Raw genomic sequence first — 15,809 nt, forward strand, 5'->3', positions numbered from 1 at the left:
TCGCTACAATATAATAACTGGACTATAAAAAGAAAACAAAGAAGTGGATAACTCGCCCAAAGCGGCCGGTCTTCCAGGTCTGAGATTGCTTCTTGCTGTCGCCGATCCTGGAGATGGAGATGAAGTCATCCTCCGTGAAGACGGCGTCATTGTAGGCAAGGAGCGCGGGCCCCTGCCACTGCGCAAGATTGGGGGAGAGGAGGGACTCGGCGCCGTGGGATCGGCGGTCGAGGCAGAAGCAGATCCTGGTGGCCCCAGCGTCGTCCGCGTTCTGGATGAGCTCCTTCAGCACGGTAGTACCCTCGGGGTAGTTGATCAAGATCTCGCGGATGCGCCTGGTGAGGTCGACCCGCTGCCCGAAATCCTCGAGCAGGTGGAGGTCGGGATGGACGGAGGGCTCCATCCGTCCCCTCTCCCCCGATCGAGAAGGGAGAAGACGTTAGGGTTTCGTTTAGGATCGACAGAAGGAGGAGGAGGAGCGAGCCGGCATCGCGGGAAGAAGAAACCCTACAGCAGGGAGGAGGAGGACGACGACGACGACGGATCGAAGGGACGTCGTCGAGGTGGGCGAGCGATTTCTTTCGGCCTTTCCTTGGGGTAGAAGAAGAAGTAGAAGAAGAAGAAGAAGAAGAAGAAGAAGACGAAGGAGGAGGCGGGACCAATGCAAAGAGAGCGGCCTGAGCTATTTACGATGTCGTTGGCGGTGGGGCCGACAGGGGTGGAGATGCGGGTACGTGTGTATGCGACGTCGTCGCATGCGGTCTCGCGGTCTGCGTCGGCGACGAGCGAAATAATAAGGGAGAAATATTTTGCTTTTGGCATCCAAAAAAACCCATAAAATAACTCAGATACGATCTGGACGGTCCATTAATTGATTTGGAATAAATAACAATTATTTTATTTCATTAGAGCACACTGATATTAATTCATACCTTCAAATTTTGGTAGGATAATTTAGTTTATACTGATATCTATGGAGAGAGATATATATGCTGATGGTTAGAAGAAGGTTGTATACATAACATAGCATATATTATCTATGGCAAAACTTGTATGACATAACAGTTTTCCTTTATGGTGGATCGACCCGATTCCCGACATGTCGATAGGTCGAACTGGTTTTTCTTTATTATTATTTAATTTAATATATTTATATATTTTTTATACTTACTTGTCTAATTTTTTTATTTTTTAATCAATAAAGATACCTATTTTAATTTTCTATATGAGTTTGTTTCGATATCAGTTATCGATACACATACCCACTCTACTTAGTATGGTTCATCGTATAAAAGAACAATAGAAAACCCTATATCTTATTTCTCACTCGATCAATGTTATGAGCCTATGATTTTCCATCACCACGACCTCTGTTTATCATGATTGATGTTACACACCACCACATAATTGATGTTGTAATTGACACTTCAACACGTATCACGATATTTCATCTGTGTCTCTTTACTCGTTCCTTTCTCTTCTTGATAGAAAGAATAGAAGATAAGAAGCTTTATTGAAGAAGTAAAGAAGCTTAAATATATTAATATATCCTTCTCATATTTTTACATATTAGGAGGAAAGATTTCCCTCAACATAATAGAGAGATTTGAGGGTACAAACATTCCTTTCGTTTTCCTTAAGTTCGTCATTCGTTCTCTAAGTCCGTCGACTTTTGGCAGATCAACGAATACTATCATAGAGGAAGATGAGGATTGGCCGTGGAGCTTCTTAGGAATTTGACCGAACGCAAGCTTCGCTTTTCTCACTACTCTAATACCACGATAATAATAATAATAATAAAATAAAAATAATTATTGAAGAAACTTTATTGAAGAAATAAAGAAACTTAAATACATTAATATATCCCTCTCCTATTTATACAGATTAAGAGGGAAGATTTCACTAACAAAATAGAAAGATTTCCTCGTATAGTTTGAGAAATCTTATCTTCTATCACTTCTTTCTTACTTTACACACATCCATACTTTTTCTCATTCCTCCATTACTATGGATGACTGCAGTCGAATCACAATGTGTAGGGCTTTAAATCGCATGATGTGTTTACACGGATTATGACATTGAAAGCAATTAGCTTAACATGACATTTACACATCAATCGAAGATAACTCCATGATTAATATATTGAAATTGTAAATTATCTTTGTTGGTGGATAAATGTTAAGTTTTTTTTTTTTTTCTATAAAGACGAGTCTATCGAATCAATCAAATACAAGAAAACACGAAGAAGAATGAGTTTAGTGTAGTACATCTTCACCCATCGCTAAGAAACCTTTCGTGCAAAACTTGTTAGAGATTTCATTTTAAAATGAAAACCTCAAGATTTATTTTATTTATTTACTTGTTTTCTTGCTTTGTCTTTGTTATTTTTCTTTTATTTATTTATACTTTAATTAGATTTATTAGTTATTATAATACATAGTCGTTTGGATTATTATCGCTACTAGTAATTGTCGTATCAATACTTTTATATAAATAAAGATATATTATTTAGTTAAAAAAAATCTTTATGTCCTCTGAGATTCTTTTTTCGATTCTTATATGATGTTGCTATCGTCGTTATGCTCGCATGTATGATGTTATCGTTGGAAAAAGTTGATGAAATCATTCCTCGGACGATCGATAACGATTATGTATAAATTCTATTTTTTTATTTATTTTGGATCAGAACTAATTTTTATCATTGATTTTTTTTATCCCAACAAAACTAGCAAGAGATTTAGTCACAAAAAACAATAATTCAACGTATTGAATATATCGAGCGGTTTAATTAAATATAAAAATTATAATCCAACCTAAATGATAGCAAGAGTTTTTCTTGCATTCTATATAATTGAATATGGAAAAAGAAAAGGATGACACGTTAGAAATAATTATTCTTTTCTAAAAGTCGGGGAAGAAATAGTTTGTCAAACAAGACTGGTTCTGAATTGTATTTGGAGTTGGAAGTCATCGAAGACCACTTTTCTTGGGATGATTCCGTAGTGCAGAGTGCTACTGTTCTTATCGTGACAATGAAAAAGGTGAGTGATCGTCGCTATCCAATGCGTCCTAATAATAAATATGGACTCGAAACCCTTTAATCGATCGAATGTATGTATGGTCGTGAAATATTTATCATATGGATGGATCACTTTAAACATTTTTATCGTTATTCAATATATTTGATTTATAATAATATTTAAATCTTTGTATACAGCAACAATGACAACAGCGCGTGGGCTCCACCCCGACTTAAGCCACGAATAATTGTGTGTAACAGCGACACGATGAAGAGAGCACATGTTCTCGTTTGCTCGTCAACAGCAAATTAAGATTCGTTTGTCTACTTTGCCAATTGGGTCTCGAGTGGACGTTTTGTTTTTAATATGATTTTGGTTAACGGACAAATCTGATATCTTGAGAAGATAAATAATATATATTTTTTAAATAATTATTAAAAAAAAGTAATTTTCGTGAAATAATTATTAAAATAAAAGTAATTTTTTTAATCACCCAATAAAAAAATCAAAATTATGTAGATAAACAATTACATGATATTTGGATGATTAAAACGAAGCGACGTAATTAAAAGATCATAAATTCAAATTCTCCTTACTTAATATTTGAAAAAATAAATATTCTGATGTACATGTTATGTAATACAATTATTTTTTGCTTGTCATTAATGGCCGATTTATTGAATTAGTAAATTTTCAAACCCTTATTTTTCCCATACCGATCCGCACGTGCGACGTCTGACGCGCAGGTGAAAGCCGTTTCGTTTCCGATTCAACGACGACTTACATCACGACGCGCGTCGGGCCGGTTGACGTGGCGAGGAACCAGACACCTATAAGGGAGAGTTGCGTGCTCTTGTACCGTCCGAGGCTCCTCGGAGCTCCGCTCTGGCGTATTCGACCCGCATCCGCTAGCGAGATCGTCCGCACAGAAAGACCTCATTCAGTGACCGCGCTTCGTTTTACCTCGATGGAGCCTCGGAACTCCGCCCTGGCGAACATGATCCGCATCCGCTAGCGGATCGTCCGATCAGAAGGCCTCATGGGCCGCACAGGATCGCGGGAGTCGGGGCGATTTCACCGAGGACGACGGCGACTTGTTTTACGTCAATGGCATCAAAGAAGAATCTTCTTTCTCCCCAAGTGTACCCCTGCGGCTCCCAGTGGGACCCCAGTGGCTTGTCGAATTAGGATGCAGGTGGTTTAAAGGGTTACGTTGAACTCGCTTTTCCCTGTCGCTGCAGCTATTCGTGATATCTTCTCCACCTAACCCCTGTCTCTTCATCGACTCCTTGGCGTCGGAGTTCGCGTTCACCAGATAACAAGCGAGCGAGAAAAGAGCTTGCCGTTTGCCGCCTCGATCCGTCTCTCGATCGTGGAACCAAACATCGGAAGCGCATCGAAGGAGGAGGAGGAGGAAGAAGGAAACCGTGCGAGGCGCGGCTCTCGGTGGGAGAGTCGCGGTTGTTGGGTTCGATCGCAGGTCTTCCCCTCTCTTCCTCCTCTGTCTCCGGTTATTTTGGTTCCCGGGCCGAAGATTCCGGCGTCCCCCAGCGTTAATTTTAGCAAATGCTTTTCCTATGTACGGTGCGATGACTCCGATTGTTACTGTTCTCGCACAGGCCCGATCGGGCTGTGTCCTCCTCTTCCCCTGTTGCCTTACCGTTCTTCTTCGATTGGAAACTGTTTGTGCTTGCCGCTCTGCTTTGCTTGGCGCGAGTACGCTTGCCGGCGTTTCGTACATGATCGTCTCAACCTTTTAATCTGTTTCTCGCTCTATTAATTGATCGATATATGAATATTGGGTTCTGATCGTATTTTTTTGGGCAGCGTTGTGATTGAAACCGGAAGTTCTACTCTGATGTTTCATTCGATCTGTACGCATCTACTAATCGAATTGAGGGTTTCTCAAAAGATGAGATTTTGCTTCACCTTCCGGTCTTGTCCTAATGCAAGATTAATCTGCCGTGCACGTGGGAAATATTTATTTGTTCTTTTTTATTACATTCTATATTCTTGCCTCTATATCACTTAAGTCTAATGTATTCTACATTCCTTGTATACTTAGAGCATCTCAGTTGATGGCTACTCTTCAGTAATATCTGGCTATAGCACATCTTGGAAATTTCCAGTTAGGGATTTGATTGATTTTTTCTTGGTGGTGGAATGCTTGTATATGGGAACTATAGGATTTTTTTTACATACTTACAACTTGTTAAATTATAAACAAAGTGCAGAAGGAACATAAATTTTATATAACACTACTGATGAATAAAAAAGCCCTTTTCTGTGCTTTAGAACCTTTAGTGCTGTACTGCCAATTTTTTTGTATGAAGCTCATCAATCTGTCTCAACCAAATCTAAAAACGAGTGAATATATGTACATCCACAAAAAGTGCTGAATATTTTAGTTCTCTAAGCATACAAGTACAGCTGCATGAGGAAGCATAATTAACTCTACGAAATTACTTTCATTTAATATGTATGTGCTTCTAAAACATTTGTTTTCTTTGTTTATTTAGTTATTTGTTTTATTCACAGACAGGTACGACTGACAATGCCGTATGGACATCGGTGGGCAAAGAGTAACTTTGAGAAGTTAGCAAATGGAAGAAACCACAGTATCTGTAGGAGATCAGTAGATAAGAGCAATCAGAAGTTTTTTCTTAGGGTTAGTAATTTTGTTGCATGGCTTCCCAATTCTCCTGCATTTGAAAGCCTTTCTTAATGTGATAAGTTTCTGATGATGTATACACATAATTTTATCCAGGAACCTAACTTACTTGAACTTGCCTCAAGGGATTCTGAACAGAGGTATCTTTTCTTCACTGTCTTGTATTGGAGGTGTATAGACACTAGGCACCGAGGTTGCTCAAACACCTAAAACATTAGTCTGTGTGAAAGGCTGAAAACAGTGCCATATTTGTTCTCATTGTTCTCTTCCGAGCCCGCTTTAAGATGTTCAAAGTTCAAACATTATCTAGGGATTTGGTTTGTTGGTTGCAGTTGATGCCTTCCTTTGTACCTGTGCTAATACTGTTGCTAACAGATTGGCCTTTGTTATTTTTGACTGAACTTGGTTATCTATCCCTCTCTACTAAATTTGCATTTTTCTCCTATTTCACATTGACACTGTCCTAATTTTTTGTCAGGTTTCCTTTATTCGCAATAATTTTTGTTGATACTCATGCATCCTGGAAGTTGTCACCTTTATGTTCACCCTTGCCAGAAGTTGTTCAGAGAAATAATCTTGAATCTTTGTCTCCCTCTAACATGAATGGTAGCGAGCCAACATCTTCACTACTGTTCATGGTTGGTTTACATGCTGCAAATGCAGATTCTGCAAGGTTAAATTCATCTTGCATTTCTAGTGAGACAGGTAGTTCAGACCAGTCTGAAAGCAGTAACAAATTGTCCGATCCTCCAGTCAGTTTATCAAGTACACTTCCTGACTGCTTAACATCAGGTAATTCTTCTGGTTCAGTTTGTGATAACCCAAGTGTAGTTGGTTCAGATTTCTTGGTTAATAACTACCCAAAGGTGGACAGAAGAGTTGAAAGAAATCCCAGAAAAAAGGGGAAAAAGAAGGGAAAGCAATATAAACGAAATGCACCTAGAAAGGTTTTGACTGAATCAAATGTTCAACGTGATGAGATCAGTTGCAATTCTCTTTCTTCTTCAGGTAGGCATCTAGATAATAACTTGTCAGATGAGGCAGCAACCTCTGGCTCTTTCATTACTGATACTAGTGTAGAAAAGGATGATAGCACACATAATACTAATTTTGTAGACTGTTCAACATCGTTGTTGTCGTGTACATCTTACAGCGATGAGATGGATGGTTTTGAAACAGTAACTTCACCTCAGAGATTAGCTGGTGATGAATTAGGCAGTAACACTACCGGATCATGTGCAATTAAAGATGCAGAAATGGTTCCATTCAAATTAGATCGGAGATCCAAGAAGGACCATTTTAGAGAGAACAACATTTGTCATGATAATTTCTCATGCATTTCCATGTGTAATAATAATAATCCAGCAGTAGATTCATCACTGGATGGTTGTAACAGTGACATTGGTGAGAACTCTAGTGATGACACTGCAATGCGGTTAGTAATTAAGGATGAAAGTGGACCTAGTTCTTCGGAAGGTGAAATTATTTCACCTTCTGAAGAGCTTATGCAATGCGACACCTCATCTCATGCAACTGCAGATTTATGCAATTTGGGGACTCACGTATCAAAGGATAATTCCAGCAGTGATGCTTATCTGTCAAATGATGTCCTCGATGCTTGCAGCAGTACTGAAAGAGTTGATTGCAGTAGTCAGGCTGGCAGCAGCAATGACTTCCATCCTGTTATATATGAAAGGCGAGGTAGAAGGTCTAGAAGAATGATTGGTCATGGGAATTTAAATGGAGCAAACGGATCTATTACTGCAAAGATACATAGTCACACCGGGGAAGACATTAATTACTCCATATGGCAGAAGGTTAAAAAAAATGAAAAAAATGAGTGTGTTTCTAAAGCTAACAATGTCAGCGTTTTGTATGCTCAGCATGATGTTTCATCAAAGGATACCAAGATGAAAATGAAGCCTGACAAATTTATTGGGCAAAAGCAAAAGCAGAGTGGAATAACCTGCAAATACCCTAAAGCAGAGCCAAGCCAAGTGTCCTCCAGAGGGGCTAAGACAAGTCCTACTCTATCTAAAGCCACATTTGGAAGTGCAAAAAACAAATCTAGTTCAGTCATCAAACATGCAAATCAAAATCATTTGAGTGGATCTTACATTGGTAAGGGTGACATGCCCAATTCTCCAAAGCATCATTTTCAGCAGAAAGAATGCCGGCATAATTCACCATTTGAGGGTCTTAACAAACATAGCAGCACAGGATTCGGATCACATAGCAACAGCTCTTCCCAAAGATGTTTGTCTAAGCTGACTGACAGTATTGACTGTTGTCTGGGACACTCAGAGAAGGAAATATGTGTTCTTATGGGGGCAGCACCACAAGGAATTGTTTGTGATGGGATCCGTCATTTAGATGTGGCAGCTGCATTTAGTGAAATTGACCACATGGCAACTACATCAAATCAGTTTGGTCAGAGGCAGATTGATGCTAATTGTGAGAATGGCACCACTAAGCACTCCAAGGATATTCAGGAAGATCTTTCCAGTGTAGGTATTGAAGACTATGGATGCACAAAACCGAATATTGAAAGTCACAGAGAAGCTAACAGCTTGAGCAGTAATGGATCTCCAATACAGAAGTGGGTCCCAGTAGGGAGGAAAGATTCGATAGCTTCTGATATGGGCTATTTAGACTGCTTAAAGGTTTCTGTCATGGATGAAGCAGTTCTTGATCATTCATATCCAAAGACTGCTGAAGTAGAGGATGTGAATAAAGATGGAGATATCTCAAATTCTGAAGCTAATAAGTTGACTAACAAGTTGAGCACCTACCCTAATTCAACTGAAGTTCTCGATATACATGCTGTGATCAACTGCCAAACACACAAGATAGAAGACAAGGAATTTATTGGTTTTGAGACTGATTTAGACAAGATAATAGGAGCTGTTAAGAATGCCTATGAATTGCAAACTGCGGTAGAAAGTGTTCAACTGGTAACTGGCAGTCCAGTTGCTGACTTTGAGAAATTTCTTTTTTCTGCTGCTCCAGTTATTGGACGAACACAGAATAGCAGAAGCTGCAACAGTTGTTCTCATGAACGACTCAAAGATAGCTCTCTGTGCTGGCACGAGATTCCCAACATCTCCTTGAAAAGCATTTGGCAATGGTATGAAGAACTTGGTTGCTTTGGGTTGGAAGTGAAGGCACATGATTTTTATAATTCTAGAAGGCTGCGGAACGGTTGTCATGAATTCACTGCATACTTTGTGCCGTATCTTTCTGCTGTGCAATTATTTGGAATATCCAGGAGTACCAAGTATTGCAATCTGAATGGACAGTCAGCCAGAGCTTCTGAGGGGAACAAGACAGCAAAATCTTTGGGTTCTCTCCCAATCTTCTCAATGTTACTGCCCCAACCTACTAAGGACAAAGGTGCATGCTTCTCAGATTCATCGTCTTCTGCTAAAGCTGGGTTCTTTGATAAAGGCATCGACGTGGATCATGAGGAGATTATATTTGAATATTTTGAATCTGAACAACCTCCTTGGCGGCATCCATTATATGAGAAGTTAGTAGTTGTTTCATTATTTTTGTGTCTTTTTATCTGCTAATTGATATATCTTGTTAGTTGTTATATAATATGTGATTTTTGCTAAGCTTCCTTAGAACTCTTTCTTCTATCATCAGAATGCTTAACACTATGCTTCCTCTGACTTCCTCAGCATCAACTTATGAACTCAATAATATTATTATCGCTTCCTGCTGGAAAATCTTCCAGCGAAGCCTTTTTTAACTAGGTGAGATTGGTCGTATCGTGTGGCATTCTGAGCAATGTAGTGCATCAACTAATCAACTCAATAATATTATTATCGCGAAACGATGTTGAGTGCTTTAATGACTTTAGTTTGGTTGTTTTCTAAAAAATGTTGAATATCAATGGGGCATTGCCAGTTTATTTTTGCTGGACTCTTATGTGGATATGGCTCATTAATATCTGTTCCAGGATACCTGATTCACTATGGATGTGGATTTTGTTATCCTTAAAGGCTGACTGTGAAAAGTCAAATGGTTAGTTCATTGATAAAATTACTACTGCAAGAAATGTCTAAACAATCATATGACTTCTTTTACCTGAAACCTTTTAGATAGCATCACAATGTGGTTGTGCCTGGTCATATGTGATGTGAACAAAGATAGAAGCAGACTATTGCTTCTTGTTTTCTTAGCTATAATTTTTGTGATCTCTAAAGTCGTTCTTAAGATCAGACAGCCAAGTCGTAGGTAGGCTACGGCTCATACAAGTGAGGTGCTTAACCTTTTTTGTCTCATTGTCTTTCTTTAATCTAATGCAGGATCAAGGAGCTGGTAGCCAGTGGTTCATCATCTGATAGCCGCATGTTTGGTGATCCATCGAAGCTGGAATCTGTTAAACTGCATGACCTTCATCCTGCATCTTGGTATGTTCCGTAATTAATACTCTTATGTGAACTTTATTGAATAGATTTATGGGAGTTTGCTTCTCATGTTATATGCTTATTGCATTTACAGTTGTGATTCTCTTTTTTTTGTTTTCAGGTACTGCATCGCGTGGTACCCTATATATCGTATACCTGATGGTAGTTTTCATGCTGCTTTTTTAACATATCACTCTCTCGGTCATTTTGTTCATCGAAGTTCCCCAGAAAGTGGCCATGGTCTTTCAGAAGATGTAGTTTCTCCAGTTGTAGGTCTGCAGACATACAATCATAAGGTACATCTGTTCCAAGTTTTTTCATAATTGTCACATTGTTCCTCTGACATTTCCAGTATCTGCTATTGTAGCAGTGGGGTGCATTAATAACAGGAAGCTGATAAACCAAAAGTTAACAGGTTTGAAACTATTGGATCAGAAAGATACTGATAATAGCATAAGCATTGCATCAGAAAGATACTTATATCTCCATCTGATCTTGAAGATAAGTAAAAAAAATGGTAGATGCTTCCAAAATGCTGGGAGCTTGACAGCTAGATATAGACAATGCAGTTGGTGAAGGCTAGATTTTATGTTGTGAATGACTTTCCTCAATCTCCTCTACTTCTTTTGGAGGATTTATGAAATATCAGATATTCCCTGTCCTAGCTAGTAATTGTGTCCTGGTCATGTCAAGATTCTTCTCTTCAGTATCCTCTGTTGGCAGAGATCTCTTGTCGGTAGGTAATCCCCTGATTGTGATGAGCATGTAGATATCTTAAGTTCTACTGACTTATCATATGCTTCTGTGACTGCCACTTGCTCCATATACCTTGCATTTGACAATGGTAAGATAGACTGGTGACTTCGACACTATAATGAACATAACTTGAGGCATCAAAACTCTACGGTGGTGTTGCATGGTTGTAATCAATGGCATGGTCACTGTAAAGGTGTCTATAGTTTTGCTTATGTTGCTGCTAAAAAAAATTGTTCTCACCTGGAGATACATGGTCTGAGTGCAGGGAGAGTCTTGGTTTCAACCAAGACACATGAATTCAAAGGTCGTCCAGTCTGAAGATGTCAGTAATTCAGATACCTCGGAATTAATAAAGGAGAGGTTGAGGACGCTCAGGCAAACTGCATCTGTGATGGCCAGGGCAGTTGTTTCCAAGGGCAATCAGAGATACGTGAACCGGCATCCAGACTACAACTTCTTTGTGTCGCGGAGTGGGTAGAGGGTCCTTGATTAGAAGATCATCATCACCGCTTCCAGTAATTTTGTGACAATGCTGATGCTAATTGTTATAGCTAACATATAAATTTCCTTTTTCTAGTGTTTCCAACCTAGTCAGGATACCAAGTAAACCAGGCAAAAAGCAAGTTCTTGACTTGCTTCTTTGGTTTGTGTGTGTGTTATCTTCCAGGATCTAAATGTCACCCCTCTGTAATTTACTTATGGCGTCGATTCTGTTTGGCTGTTTGGTTCTTTGCTTGGATGGTTTGTGAAACTGTCTCAGGATTCTGTCCTAATGTATGTCGGCAGTTACAAGGTGAATTATTCGGGGGAAATGAGATATCAGAATTTCAATCTGTTTATATGTTTCTTTTAGATTCTACAACATGAAATTAAGGGTGATCTTGCAAAGTAAATGTACATGCAGCAAGGAGTCATGCACGGAAGGTAGTATCGAACTGTCAAGGTCGATGTCACCTCTCAAAAGCCCGATGAAGCCCCACGCCGGCTATGCGTGAGGGCAACTCGATCCCGACTACTCCAATTCTACACTTCATACTGCAAGAATAGTTATCGAGCTTTTACAGAATAATCACCTGTAGACAGGGCACACTTCAAGAGTCAGTAGACCTGATTTGAAATAATAATAATAATAATAATAATAATAATAATAATAATAATGTGTCCCTGGGTATCAACACTTGCAGGTATGGTGGTCACAGCTATCAGTGAGGTCACAACATGTGCATCCTGAATTATTCTTGTCAACGCATTAAGATTCGGAAAATCTCTTAAAAGAGATATTTTAGTTTAGTCAGAGTGTTGTTGTATAAACATCAAACATGTTTGCCATGTAATATTTGAATGAAAAGAAGACTTGGAAGGAGGAAAGAGCATAAGAAATACCATCATTGAAGCCGGAAAACTGATTTCGCCAACAAAAAGAAAGTGAAATATTAAGATCTACTACGTTCCTTGGATAAGATTTAGGAAGGGCAATAAACCAGCCAGAATTATCTGAAATATGATCCACACCATGTCTCGTCAGAAATATGATCCATCTCTTTGGCAACGAGCAGCATCATTCTTTCTTTTCTAATTTGACAGCTAAACAGAAAGCGAACAATTGAATACTAGGTGAAAAATTATTACCAGGACTCCTACATACCGATATATTTGCATCATCAGTGAGACACGAGTACAAACCCTAACTTTGCACCTTATTCCATGCCCGATCCTCCAATCCTAGAAGCACACAAGGAAGGAGGTACGTATCAATCATCCAGGAACCACGATGACCACATGGAAGTTGAAAGAGAACAGCGAATGGAGGTGTAGATAGCTTCGCATACCATATATCCTCGGCCATGATCTTCTCAGGTGAGGTTGAGGCCGATATCAAGTGGGATGACCAAACGAGGGAAGAGAAAGGAAATCAAGACGCGGATGCCGTTATTCGAGCGATTCGCCCATCGACCCTGCGCAAGTAGGGTGGATCTTTTTACCGATTCATCCCGGCTTTGGACCATCGGATCACCATTACAATCCCCGTTCACGAGATTCCGCTATATATATGGGATTCTCGAATCGAATCCATTAATTTGATCATATGTCATTGATCCAAAATAATTAATCTCTCTTCGTCCTCCTCCTGGAGCCAAAATGTAAACCTGCTGTTAGTGAGCAATGGATCTTTGTTCGAGTTAGAAGCTAAGTATGAGTCAGGAAAGACGAACAGATAATGCATGTACATGTATGTTGAGGTTTTCAGCTATGGAAATGTGCCATCTTGCTGTATCTTGTCTCTTGGTGCCACAGTATCCCCACCATGTCCTCCCACGATTGAGATGGCACTCCTTACTGTCCTGCATTTTCATCTCTGAGCTGGAATGGTCGCTGGTCCTCTGTCTCACAAAAACAAAAAACTTGCACTTTGCACCATAAGCATTGAGTCCACAATAAATTGATCCATCTGCCTTGTGTTCTGTCTATTCTTCTTCAAAGCCATCAAAGACACTGCCATCCCCTGGATTTAATTACAATCCGCGTTCACGAGATTCCGCTATACATGGGATTCTCGAATCGAATCCACAATCCATCCAAAATAATTAATCTCTCTTCTTCCTCCTCCTGGAGCCAAAAATGTAAACCTGCTGTTAGTGAGCAATGGATCTTTGTTCGAGTTAGAAGCCAAGTATGTGTCACGAAAGACGAACAGATAATGTAGGTATATGTATGTTGAGGTTTTCAGCTATGAAATTGTGCCATCTTGCTGTATCTTGTCTCTTGGTGCCACAGTATCCCCACCAAGTCCTCCCACAACTGAGATGGCACTCCTTACTGTCCTGCCTTTTCATCTCTGAGCTGGAATGGTCGCTGGTCCTTTGTCTCAAAATAAAAACTAGCATTTTGCACCATAAGCATTGAGTCCACAATAAATTGATCCATCTGCCTTGTGTTCTGGCTATTCTTCTTCAAAGCCATCAAAGATACTGCCATTGCCTGGATTTAATTTCTTGTTTCATGGAACATGTCAATAGTTGGAGTGGAGCAGCATGAAGCTTGGTTTGACTTCTGGCAACCTTTTAGTGCACACTGATCAAGGCAAGCAGCATTGTACATCAGATAAAGGCTAAAAAAAGAACATGAATCATTAAAAACAAGTATAATCTGAATATTCAATTACCATACCCCCACAACATTTTCTGAAGGATCAAACTGGAGAAAGAAAGAGAGAGAGAGAGAGAGAGAGAGAGGGAGAGATCCGAAAGGCCTCATGCAGCAAAACAAAGGACAAAAGGGCACCGCAAACAATGTGATATGTTACTGCAGTGTCAAATACTGAACAAATTCCTTTTGATAAACTGAAAAGGTTTGGTGTTAAACATAAGGAAGGAGGAAAAAGATGAGACTAAAAGTAAGATCTAAGGCCAAGCATGACCAAATTTAGCACCAGGGGCTCCACAAAGCAGGTTCAACGAACCCTCTAAGCTTTTATCTGTGCCAGTGAACTGTAGTTGTCCTCTTCACAAAGGACTCACATGATTGTCATCCCCTTTCCCCATATTCTTCCTTTTCTTCATCTTTCAGTTCCACTCCAAAGCTATAATGTTGACTTTAATATTGGATGAGCTAACCACAAAGGCCCCAATCAACATTTAGTAATATGTCTCTCAACTTCCTTTTCATATAACCACTGCTACTCATCGAATTTAATGCTTCCTTCTCAAGCATGTATCCTCACAGTTTCACTCAATACTATGTTATTGCACAGACCTTTCAAATAGCAGGGCCAAGGGACGACGATATTTTACTCCTAACCAGTTAGAAATACAGGATACCAAGCAAATTTCTACGAAGCCAATTTGTTGCCTTGAAATGCTTAATTCATTACCTACTCCATGATCCGACGACAACTGACCCTCAAATTCACATGCCTTTAATAATAAAAAAGTAATTCGTAAAATTAAAGGATAAATTGCTAGGTTTTTCATGAACAATTACCATCATCTCAGCCTTGCTGAATCCTACAATGCTTCTGGGGCTTTTTGCTCCGTATTCTCCAATTCTGCAACAAAAACAAGACCAGTTGCTTATCAAAGAAGGCAAGATCTCAAAAGAAAGCATCTTCCAGATGAGGAAAACAACTACTTAAATCAGAATTCAATCGATTCATAACAGGCAATCGCACAATTGGGATATGTGAAACATGTAATCAGTTGTTCCAGTACGATTCCCACCCAATCAACACAGAACACACTAATTCAGCGAGCGGAAGAAATCATACAAAACCTACGTCCAAGACTCGGAAAGATCTGTCACGGTTTCCACGGGCTTTCTTGAACTATCAACGGCGGTCACCATCCCCTCCTCCTCCTCCTCTTCTTCTTCCTTGGAGTTCTTCCTCGGGAAGAAAGGATCAAGGAAGCGAAAAAGGACCACGGAGAGTTCACAGTTCAAGAAAGCCTGTGGAAAGCATGTCCACGATCTTGCTATCGTCTATGCCATCATGAAATCTAAGGAATCACCACAAGAGAGTTCGGCTGCGGAGAAAGATGGAGGAGGAGGAGGAGGAGGCGGAGAGGTGAGAGGAGAAGCCGGCTCACGGCCGGCTTAAATAGAGGGAAAGAAGGTAACTAACCGGCCGAGAACCACGGCCGGGCCGGTTACGTAACCGATCCAGATCCCGCACGTGCGGGGCTGCAGCTTCTAATTCCTTCCGCACGAGCGCCGGACGAATCGCCACACGACGCGCGTCCGATCGCGGTTACCGAGGCGGTGGGTCGTTAGCCGGGCGGGGGGTGATGCCGGCTCGCTGCCGCGTGGGGCCCGGGCGGCCGGTGCCCAATAATTTGACGTGAAGCGCATGGGCCCCACCACCAGTTTATGGGAGGCACGTCTCGGACCCCATCTTTTACCCTTCCCTAATCATAAAGAGAAACCGCGAGCTCCGCTTGCTTTGAGAAAAGA

The 15,809-nt window shown here is 40.2% G+C and overlaps 2 protein-coding genes and 1 long non-coding RNA gene across 10 annotated transcripts in view; 1 reads left to right on the forward strand and 2 right to left on the reverse strand.

Moving 5' to 3' along the window:
* Window positions 1-645, reverse strand: part of LOC135584138 (uncharacterized) — a 30,070-nt gene extending 29,425 nt beyond the window's left edge. The window contains exon 1 of the mRNA XM_065092660.1: window positions 57-645. Coding sequence (XP_064948732.1) covers window positions 57-403 — 347 coding nt within the window. The 5' untranslated portion in view covers window positions 404-645. The remainder of the gene's footprint in view (window positions 1-56) is intronic.
* A 3,626-nt stretch (window positions 646-4,271) lies between these two features.
* LOC135598601 (uncharacterized) lies at window positions 4,272-11,577 on the forward strand. Of its 4 annotated transcripts, XM_065092667.1 has the most exons (8): window positions 4,272-4,500; window positions 5,559-5,688; window positions 5,788-5,831; window positions 6,170-6,483; window positions 6,700-9,220; window positions 10,005-10,109; window positions 10,228-10,402; window positions 11,128-11,577. In XM_065092667.1, exons 2-8 carry the CDS (start codon window positions 5,575-5,577, stop codon window positions 11,338-11,340), a joined length of 3,486 nt encoding a protein of 1,161 aa, XP_064948739.1. In that variant the 5' UTR covers window positions 4,272-4,500; window positions 5,559-5,574; the 3' UTR covers window positions 11,341-11,577. The 4 variants fall into 4 exon arrangements, with proteins under 4 accessions (XP_064948739.1, XP_064948738.1, XP_064948735.1 ...); XM_065092666.1 differs by having other exon boundaries at window positions 4,272-4,599; window positions 6,170-9,220; XM_065092663.1 differs by having other exon boundaries at window positions 6,170-9,220.
* Window positions 11,578-11,835: 258 nt separating this feature from the next.
* On the reverse strand, window positions 11,836-15,434 carry LOC135598602 (uncharacterized). 5 transcript variants are annotated; one of them, XR_010481604.1, is made up of 4 exons: window positions 14,844-15,434; window positions 12,692-13,934; window positions 12,508-12,584; window positions 11,836-12,356 (listed from the first exon to the last, which is right to left on the reverse strand). It is a non-coding gene; the product is annotated as an uncharacterized LOC135598602 (long non-coding RNA). The 5 variants fall into 5 exon arrangements; XR_010481603.1 differs by having other exon boundaries at window positions 12,508-13,934; XR_010481605.1 differs by lacking the exon at window positions 11,836-12,356 and having other exon boundaries at window positions 12,381-12,990; window positions 13,091-13,934.
* Window positions 15,435-15,809: the final 375 nt, after the last annotated feature.

This window comes from Musa acuminata, chromosome BXJ2-1, assembly GCF_036884655.1.
Source record: "Musa acuminata AAA Group cultivar baxijiao chromosome BXJ2-1, Cavendish_Baxijiao_AAA, whole genome shotgun sequence".
NCBI lineage: Eukaryota > Viridiplantae > Streptophyta > Magnoliopsida > Zingiberales > Musaceae > Musa > Musa acuminata.

What these genes read in the sequence shown, in the direction of transcription:
- LOC135598601 (XM_065092666.1), top strand. Translation starts at nt 5,575, where the DNA reads ATGCCGTATGGACATCGGTGGGCAAAGAGTAACTTTGAGAAGTTAGCA. An exon ending in ATCAGAAGTTTTTTCTTAGG is followed by an intron (nt 5,689 to 5,787) that starts GTTAGTAATTTT and finishes AATTTTATCCAG; the next exon opens with GAACCTAACTTACTTGAACT. An exon ending in TGCAGACATACAATCATAAG is followed by an intron (nt 10,403 to 11,127) that starts GTACATCTGTTC and finishes GTCTGAGTGCAG; the next exon opens with GGAGAGTCTTGGTTTCAACC.